Raw genomic sequence first — 9962 nt, 5'->3', positions numbered from 1 at the left:
TTTTGTAATTAGAAGAAAGAAATTACTGATTGGTGGAGCAGGACAGGAATTTTTTGCTTTACTTTCCGTTTTTTAACTAGTTTTCATGTCTATCTTTTTGACAATTTTTCCTGGAAAAAGAGACTGAATGACAGAAAACTTTGCATTTAGGCACTTTAAAGAATCCTATTAATTACAGTGTGTTTAGAAATATTTAAAAGTTAAATGATACCATTACATTTTTTATTAATTAGTGTTGAGTTTTTATTTTATTTTCGAGAAATTCATTGAGTTTTAATTTTGTTTTCATTCATTTAACGAAAAATCACGGCAAAAGAAAAGGAAATTATTTTTATTTTGAAGGCTGCATTTTCTGATCGGCACATTAAGACAAAGGAGATTTGAATCAATGGTTAGAGTTGAAATAACATTGGCCGGGTTTCCCAGATCAGTTAAGTAGTTCTTAACAGCGAAAGACTTCTTTCAAACCTTCTTAAGGAGCCTGTGAAAGAAAATCGCGTTTCCCAGAGTCGCTCTTAGCTTAAGTATCTCTTTCATTAAGAAGGAAATGAAAGATGCTGCTGACCCAGTCTTTACAACCATCTTAGTGAACAAAGACTCACAGATCCAGCCGCGTCAGGCAAATCAATATTACACCAAGCAATGAGATATTAAAACAATGCACCCCGCACAAGTTTTGATCTATTTTATACTTTAGATTTATATTGTTTAGCATTTATTGGTGACAGCAAAGGGGGAAAAAAAGAAAAATAAGGAATAACAAGTGTGTTCCTGTATATGCTTTATGCATTACGCACAAATAAAACGATCATCATGAATATCATTTATTTGATGATTTGGCTGCTATACATCATGTTCTCGCTGCAAATCAACCGCGTCACCGTGCGCGAAGCAGAACTGTTTATATGAACGCATTCGTGCGTCAGCACTTCAGTCCCCTGGACGTGTGTCGGACCGCGCTGTCCAGGCAGCCGTGACACCGATCCTCCTGCGCCGCGCCCGAGCGCATCTATGTGATGACAGGGAAGCAGCAGCTGATCAACGGGATCCTTTGATGAATCGTTCATTACAGTCTCAAATATAATCAATGGTGTCGGTTTATATTAAAGAATCTTTTTGCCCAGAAGAAAAAAGAGCGAAGACAACGACCCATAACTATTTTCTTCTCTTGAAAAAACCCACCTGCGGGATGCAGCAGCATCAGAAGAGCAGGAATACGTGCGTGGCGGGGATGATCTCTGCAATCTGAAGCCCTCTATAATTGTAAAAAGAATTTCACTTATCACGGGTTCTTTTTGGAACATAACCCCTGCGAAAAACCAGGGATTGCTGTAATTCCACGTTGCGATTTGCGAAACTCGCCTTCTCTTGGCTCATGTTTTTGAACGCACACACCCGCCCACCACGTTTCCTCCCGGTTTCTGCGTGTGGGGAAAAAAAGCCTCACTGTAGCCAGAAATAACGGAGTAACGCACCGTTTGGATGAAAAAGGGTCATTGAATTATATTTATCATCTTAATTTTTCATTATAACGCACAGACAGCAGGGAATTAGTGCGTTAGGTAGCAGTGCTGCGTGTGAAAATGCGCTGATAGTGATCGGTGATCGATTTGCCTGGCATCGATTGATTTGGTTTCAGAACCAGACAGCTGCTCCAAAGAGCTTCTGAAAGAGCGAAACTAAAGAACGGTGTTAAGAAGTCATCTGGGAAACACCCATATCTTAGGGTTCTCTCTTAGTTCAAACCTTCTTTGAACCTCTCTTAAATCCTTAAGAGAGGTTGGATCTGGGAAACCCGGCCATTGTTTATTATTATTACTTGTGTTTGATGTTAGGTCTAACAGTATTTTTCAAAGTAAATACTATCGACTTTTTAGTTTTATTTATAACCGGATGTGCAGCTGTAATATAATATCAGCGTGACAATTATGGTAACAATCAGCGCTTTTAAGCTTTATAAAGGCGTTTTTTTAAGTGATAATATTGCGCCATTGGTGTATTTTTTATCTTAGTTTATTCTTAAACGATATTAAGGGTTTTATTTTGGAGGTCGGGACCGGATGTGGTGCGGCGGTATTTAAGCTCCGGCCGCGGTCACCATGACGACAGTCTTCAACAGTTCCGGCTGACAGATGTCCGAGCGAGAATTGTCCTGCTTTCAACAAATTATCAGCCAAGGAAGGGGAATTTTTTGTACTTTTAAAACAGTTTAAACGTCTAATGTTTCAGTATTCCTAAATTGGATTTTATTTAAAAGAGGAAAATGACTTCAGGCATATTAATATCTTCTTCTTTTTTTTAACTCGGAATGTTATTTACCATATTTTAGTTAACCGTTTACAGGTAATGCAAATTTAAAGCTTATTTACTGATTATATCAACTTTAGAAAAAATTAGGGACTTTAAATAAACGATTTAAGGTTTAAAAAAAGATTTGTTTTTATTATTATTACTTCAACGATGTTAATGTGACAATACTAATTCATACGGAAGATTATTAGGGCCATGCAGGAGAAAAGATATTTGAGAGAGGAACATTTTTTTTATTGTGCACTTTTATGTGCATTAATGTTGAAATACAATTTCAAGAATAAGGTTGAAATTTCACCTTTTTTCCTCAACATTTCAACTTTATTCATTTTTTTGACTTAACATTTTTTTCTCAAAATTGTACTTCAACATTAATCTCGAAACTTCGATTTTTTTTCTCGAAGTGCATAATGAAAAAAAATCTTCCTCTAAAATAATATTTTTATGTTTCTCCTGCCTGGCCCTAATACTCTTCCGTAGATGTGTGATAGAATGATATAATGTAAATTACTGAGAAACGCCCTTGAAACTCATATAACTCATATAACTGTTAGCAATATCTGTCTACTCTTATTTATGTTATTCATCATGTATTTATTATTTTTCTTCCTTTTTATGTTATTTTCATCTTATCTTTTTTAGTTTTAACGTTTTATTTATTTAGCGAGGGGAAGGGAGGGAGAATAAGGAGAACAAGTTTGCTCTGTTGTTTTGCCTGTTTGATTTGCTGGAAATTGCAAACAAAAAACTAATAAACACATGTTTAAAAAAACAAAAACAAACCAGTACCTGTCATGATTCAGTTTATTATTTATACATTACATTATTTACACATTTGTACTTCGTTTGGTAGAAAAGTCAGTCAGAAATAACACGTTTTATAAACTCTGAATTAAATTACAGATTGTAATACTTTGTCACTTTATTGCACCTCGGCTGTCGGGTATTTAGTGAAACCACAAAAGCAACTTTCCGGGTTCCAGCATTTCCAGTGAAAGTTCAAAAAGGCGAGTAAAGAAAAAGGAATGTTTTTGGCAGGAGAGAAAGTCTAAATAGCGTTTTTACAATGCGACGGCCAGTCGGTTCTCAGCTCCTTGTTGACGTAGTAGTAGATCCAGGCCACGAAGGGGAAAACGGTGATGGCGACGGCCGTGGAGAGACGCAGCATCCCCACCGGAGCTCTGACGGGATAAAAGAGAGACGGACACACTCGTCAGAGACCGGACACACTCGTCACAGACCGGACACACTCGTCAGAGACCAAACACGCTCGTCAGAGACCGGACACACTCGTCAGAGACCGGACACACTCGTCAGAGACCAGACACACTCGTCAGAGACCGGAGACCAGACACACTCGTCGGAGACCGGACACACTCGTCAGAGACCGGACACACTCGTCAGAGACCGGACACACTCGTCAGAGACCAGACACACTCGTCAGAGACCGGACACACTCGTCAGAGACCGGACACACTCGTCAGAGACCGGACACACTCGTCAGAGAGAAAACACACTCGTCAGAGACCAGACACACTCGTCAGAGACCAGACACACTCGTCACTGACCGGACACACTCGTCAGAGACCGGACACACTCGTCAGAGACCAGACACACTCGTCAGAGACCAGACACACTCGTCACAGACCGGACACACTCGTCACAGACCGGACACACTCGTCAGAGACTAAACACACTCGTCAGAGACCGGACACACTCGTCAGAGACCGGACGCACTCGTCAGAGACCGGACAGAGACCAGACACACTCGTCAGAGACCGGACGCACTCGTCAGAGACCGGACGCACTCGTCAGAGACCGGACAGAGACCAGACACACTCGTCAGAGACCGGACACACTCGTCAGAGACCGGACGCACTCGTCAGAGACCGGACGCACTCGTCAGAGACCAGACACACTCGTCAGAGACCGGACACACTCGTCAGAGACCGGACACACTCGTCAGACACTCGTCAGAGACCGGACGCACTCGTCAGAGACCGGACGCACTCGTCAGAGACCGGACACACTCGTCAGAGACCAAACACACTCGTCAGAGAGAAAACACACTCGTCAGAGACCGGACACGCTCGTCAGAGACCGGACACGCTCGTCAGAGACCGGACACGCTCGTCAGAGACCGGACACGCTCGTCGGAGACCGGACACGCTCGTCGGAGACCGGACACGCTCGTCGGAGACCGGACACGCTCGTCAGAGACCGGACACACTCGTCAGAGACCGGACACACTCGTCAGAGACCGGACACACTCGTCAGAGACCAGACACACTCGTCAGAGACCAGACACACTCGTCATAGAGACCGGACACACTCGTCAGAGACCGGACACACTCGTCAGAGACCAGAGACCGGACACACTCGTCAGAGACCGGACACACTCGTCAGAGACCGGACACACTCGTCAGAGACCGGACACACTCGTCAGAGACCGGACACACTCGTCAGAGACCAGACACACTCGTCAGAGACCGGACACACTCGTCAGAGACCGGACACACTCGTCAGAGACCGGACACACTCGTCAGAGACCGGACACACTCGTCAGAGACCGGACACACTCGTCAGAGACCGGACACACTCGTCAGAGACCAGACACACTCGTCAGAGACCAGAGACCGGACACACTCGTCAGAGACCGGACACACTCGTCAGAGACCGGACACACTCGTCATAGACCAGACACACTCGTCAGAGACCAGAGACCGGACACACTCGTCAGAGACCGGACACACTCGTCAGAGACCGGACACACTCGTCAGAGACCAGACACACTCGTCAGAGACCAGAGACCGGACACACTCGTCAGAGACCGGACACACTCGTCAGAGACCGGACACACTCGTCAGAGACCGGACACACTCGTCAGAGACCAGACACACTCGTCAGAGACCAGAGACCGGACACACTCGTCAGAGACCGGACACACTCGTCAGAGACCGGACACGCTCGTCAGAGACCGGACACGCTCGTCAGAGACCGGACACGCTCGTCAGAGACCGGACACACTCGTCAGAGACCGGACACACTCGTCAGAGACCGGACACACTCGTCAGAGACCGGACACACTCGTCAGAGACCGGACACACTCGTCAGAGACCGGACACACTCGTCAGAGAGAAAACACACTCGTCAGAGAGAAAACACACTCGTCAGAGACCAGACACACTCGTCAGAGACCAGACACACTCGTCAGAGACCAGAGACCGGACACACTCGTCAGAGACCGGACACACTCGTCAGAGACCGGACACACTCGTCAGAGACCAGACACACTCGTCAGAGACCAGAGACCGGACACACTCGTCAGAGACCGGACACACTCGTCAGAGACCGGACACACTCGTCAGAGACCGGACACACTCGTCAGAGACCGGACACGCTCGTCGGAGACCGGACGCACTCGTCAGAGACACTCGTCAGAGACCGGACACACTCGTCAGAGACCGGACACACTCGTCAGAGACCGGACACACTCGTCAGAGACCGGACACACTCGTCAGAGACACTCGTCAGAGACCGGACACACTCGTCAGAGACACTCGTCAGAGACCGGACACACTCGTCAGAGACCGGACGCACTCGTCAGAGACCGGACGCACTCGTCAGAGACCGGACGCACTCGTCAGAGACCGGACGCACTCGTCAGAGACCGGACACACTCGTCAGAGACCGGACACACTCGTCAGAGACCGGACACACTCGTCAGAGACCGGACACACTCGTCAGAGACCGGACACACTCGTCAGAGACCGGACACACTCGTCAGAGACACTCGTCAGAGACCGGACACACTCGTCAGAGACCAGACACACTCGTCAGAGACCAGACACACGAACGATTAAACCGATCATTACCTTCCAGAGTGGCGGCACAGAAGAAGCCAAATAATCGTCAACAAGAGACCAGAAAATTCTCTGGAAGAAAATGAAAAGCTTTAAATACACGTGAACATTATTCTGAGCCAAAGTTCCTTATCTAAAAAAGGTAAAAAGTTAAGCAATTCACACATCTCAATACTGCATATAGATGCTTCCTGTTCTTGAAAAATGTAAAGAATTGAGACTAAAAGATTCAGCCTGCAGGTAGAAACAATAAGATGGATAACTTGACATTATTAAATAGAATGAACAAATAAAATCAAACAAATACTTAAATAATTATGTAAATGAACAGAGGTACCAGAAACAAGGTAACGAAAAGTGTTTAAAAATCAAATATTAAGTTAAATAATTAGTTGTGAAAACTATGTAAAAATGTGCAAAAGCTTTAGTAAAATTAGGGAGAAAAAAATCTAAATAAACTACTTTATATAATTTAAAGAGCTGCCAGCCACGGATGCTGCGTACCTGCCCTCCTCCTGCTGGAAGATCAGAGTCACCTGCGCTGCGTAGAGTTTCCATCCCAACATGGAGACCAACGCGCTGGAAATCATGACGTGGAGATCCGCCACTCGTCTCCATGGCAACGACTCTGCAGACGAGAGACCGGACGATGAGAGACGGGTGGATTCCTGTCATCACCTGTCGGAGAAACGTCTCTCTTCCTACCTGTCAGCTGAGGTTTCCACCCGATGGAGGCGCTGAGACCTGCAGGAACTCCGTAACCCACCTGGAAGAGTTAAAGAAGAGGGTGAACGGAGCAACATCCTGGACACGTTTAGCCTTAGTCCAGTTTAAAATCTTACACTGGATGCATTACTCTAAAGCTAGAAGGGCATGTGTATTGCTGATTGACATATACATATATATATATACATATATATATATATATATATATATATATATATATACACACACACACACACACACACACACACACACACACACACACACACACACACACACACACACACACACACACACACACACACACACACACACACACACACACACACACACACACACACACACACACACACACACACACACGTATGTATGTACATACATACAGTACTGGAGTTGAGGGGGGATGAGGGGAGGTGGCATCCCCCCCTGAAATAAAAACGGTCCAAATCATCCCCCCTGTAAAACTGCCATCCCTCCTTTCCATCCCTTATGTCATTTCATCAATGAATGTGGTTTTACTGCTATTTCAACATTTAGAGTCATCACCAGAAAAATAACTTATTTGACAATTTTCACCTGTTTCAAGTAAATTTTCACTTGAAATAAGTAGGAAAATCTGCCAGTGGAACAAGATTTATCTTCTTATACAAGCAAAAAAATCTTGTTCCACTGGCAGATTTTTCTACTTATTTCAAGTGAAAATCTACTTGAAACAGGTGAAAATTGTTGTTTTTTCCATTGATGAGTCTTGTTTTAAGTGTAATGAGATCTTTTTTTACTAAAATTAGACATTTTAACTAGAAATAAAACAAATATTCTTGTTAAGATTTTGAGTTTTTGCAGTGATCCATGTTACTTATCCTGTGAAGGACAGAGTCATATTGATAAGTTCAGAAAAGTGTTTTTTATTGTTGTGTTTTGATGTATTTGATGTAAGCCCAGTGGATATTTAAAGCTTACAGAAGGCTGCATTTAACTGCTGCTATGTCATTCCTGCAGTATTTCTGCAGGTGTTTTGGTCACTGCTATTATTTGTAATATATTATATTATTTGTAATCAGCACAAATTATCTGTCCCCATATGATCAAATCCACCATCCCCTCTGATTTCTTTTTACAACTCGAGTACTGCATGCATGCATACATAGTGGGGAGTGGGGGGTAATTGGAAATGGAAAAATGGAAAATAAGAAAATAAAAATCTGTATCTTAAGCCAAGAAGAAATAATTAATAATAATTCTTACCATCCACAAACCTGCGTCCGGGTCATTGACCTGCAGCGGAGGCGAAGACAGTTAATAATCCGGTATTTTAAAGCCTTCATGAGCAGAAAGTTCCCGGTAAAACCTTCACCTGCACGTAGGAAGCCAGAGCGAAGAACAGCGACATGAAAACGTTACAAACTCTCCAGGTGACGACGATCCGCGGACTCTGCTCGCTGCAAACTTCTCCCATGGTTGTTCCAACTTCCACCGCCCCGCCCGCACCTCCGTAGCGTCCGGGCGTTATAATCAGACACACTCCCCCACTTCCCGCCGTCCTGGTAACCCAGCGAGGGGTACGTTCGATTTACACCACGCCAGCAAAAAAGACGCATTGACTTTATTGAACGCGGGCGGTTGCTGGGGTATTTAAAACAGCCATCGCCTGTGCTGTGTACGTCATATTTAATTAAATTTAGAATAATTGTATGGTCATCGGCGGCACAGTGATCCAAGCACGTTTCAAAATGTGATAACGGTGTGTTTAGAGGGGGGAAGAACCCGGGTGGCTCTTCACGAAGGAAATAAAACGGCTTAAAGCTTGAACTTGAAGCCGCCCGGAACGCCCCGGTCAACAAAGCGAGCGGACCCTCCGGGAGACTGCAGTGAAAACGTAGGGAAGAGACTTCCCATTTTTCCTTCCAAAATAAAAGCACAGGGACAAAGACGCCCTGCCATAATATGCTTTTATGGTTTGGTAAATAAATAAAAACATTTTCTGTTTTGGATCAAAAGTTCTAAAAATTACAAACAAATAAAATAAATAAAAAGGTTCATACAATGATGAGAAAACTGGTCTCATAGGCTTCTGGCCTGTCATTGCTACCTCTGAGTGTTATAAAAGAAAAGAAGAAAAGATGAGATCTTTATTAGTTATATAACAACGAATATATATAAAACATTTACACACAATATAAAGTAAAACAAATAACTGATTAAAACTAATAAATAATTAAAAAATAGCCCACACAGGCGCACAATCTCTCGTATCAGTTAGTTTGTTTTATGCTTTTTTTTTTAATTGTCAAAACACAAAAGAATACAAAACAGGTAACAATACAAGTGTGAAAAACAAAAATGCATACAAGAGGGGACACTAGAAAACAAACAAAACAAACAGACAAACAAAACAGTACAAAAAAAAATCAATGTTTTTGCTCAGATTTCTTCTTATATGTGGGTGTGTATGTGGGTGTGTATGCATGCACGTGTGTGGTGTGTATGAGTATGATGGTTTTCTAGAATTATGGTTATTTTAGGAGAGACAGCAGCAAAATAAATAAATAAAGATAAATAAGTAGAGTATTATTAATAATAATAATAATAATAAATGTTATTCATATTGCACTTTACATTCCTGAGAATCTCAAAGTGTTACAGTTTGATATTGAAAAAGGAAACTACAATCAAGATAAGAAATAAAAGGGATAAAAAGCCAAGACATGGGTAAAAATGGATGGATGAGGGGGGAGAGAAGAGAAGATACGGAAGAGTATTAGGGCCTGGCAGAAGACAAATAAAAATACTATTTTAGAGGAGGAAGATTGTTTTTCATTATGCACTTCGAGAAAAAAGTCGAAATTTCGAGAAAAAAATTGAAATGTCGAGATTGATGTTGAAGAACAATTTTGAGAAAAAAGTAGAAATGTCGAGAAAAAAGTCGAATTTCGACTTTATTCTTGAAATTGTATTTCAACATTAATCTTGACATTTCGACTTTTTTCTCGAAGTGCACAATATAAAAAAACTTCCCCTCTCAAATAATTTTTCTCCTTCATGGCCCTAATACTCTACCGTAAGAAG

General features: G+C 43.0%; 1 protein-coding gene across 1 annotated transcript; it reads right to left on the bottom strand.

Annotated features, from left to right (window-relative positions):
• Positions 1-3104: 3104 nt before the first annotated feature.
• tmem220 (transmembrane protein 220) lies at positions 3105-8375 on the bottom strand. The gene is made up of 6 exons (XM_061711988.1): positions 8251-8375; positions 8142-8171; positions 6879-6939; positions 6678-6801; positions 6186-6245; positions 3105-3491 (listed from the first exon to the last, which is right to left on the bottom strand). The coding sequence occupies exons 1-6, from the start codon at positions 8350-8352 to the stop codon at positions 3359-3361; spliced, it is 510 nt and encodes a 169-aa protein (XP_061567972.1). The 5' UTR covers positions 8353-8375; the 3' UTR covers positions 3105-3358.
• Positions 8376-9962: the final 1587 nt, after the last annotated feature.

The sequence above is a fragment of the Cololabis saira genome, chromosome 21 (genome assembly GCF_033807715.1).
Source record: "Cololabis saira isolate AMF1-May2022 chromosome 21, fColSai1.1, whole genome shotgun sequence".
Taxonomy (NCBI): Eukaryota; Metazoa; Chordata; class Actinopteri; order Beloniformes; family Belonidae; genus Cololabis; species Cololabis saira.
Note: the sequence above shows the minus strand (reverse complement) of the source record. Positions and strands in the feature narration are given on the sequence as shown.

What these genes read in the sequence shown, in the direction of transcription:
- tmem220 (XM_061711988.1), bottom strand. Translation starts at nt 8,352, where the DNA reads ATGGGAGAAGTTTGCAGCGAGCAGAGTCCGCGGATCGTCGTCACCTGG. An exon ending in CTCTGGCTTCCTACGTGCAG is followed by an intron (nt 8,172 to 8,250) that starts GTGAAGGTTTTA and finishes CCTCCGCTGCAG; the next exon opens with GTCAATGACCCGGACGCAGG. An exon ending in CTGTGCCGCCACTCTGGAAG is followed by an intron (nt 3,492 to 6,185) that starts GTAATGATCGGT and finishes TTATCCCGTCAG; the next exon opens with AGCTCCGGTGGGGATGCTGC.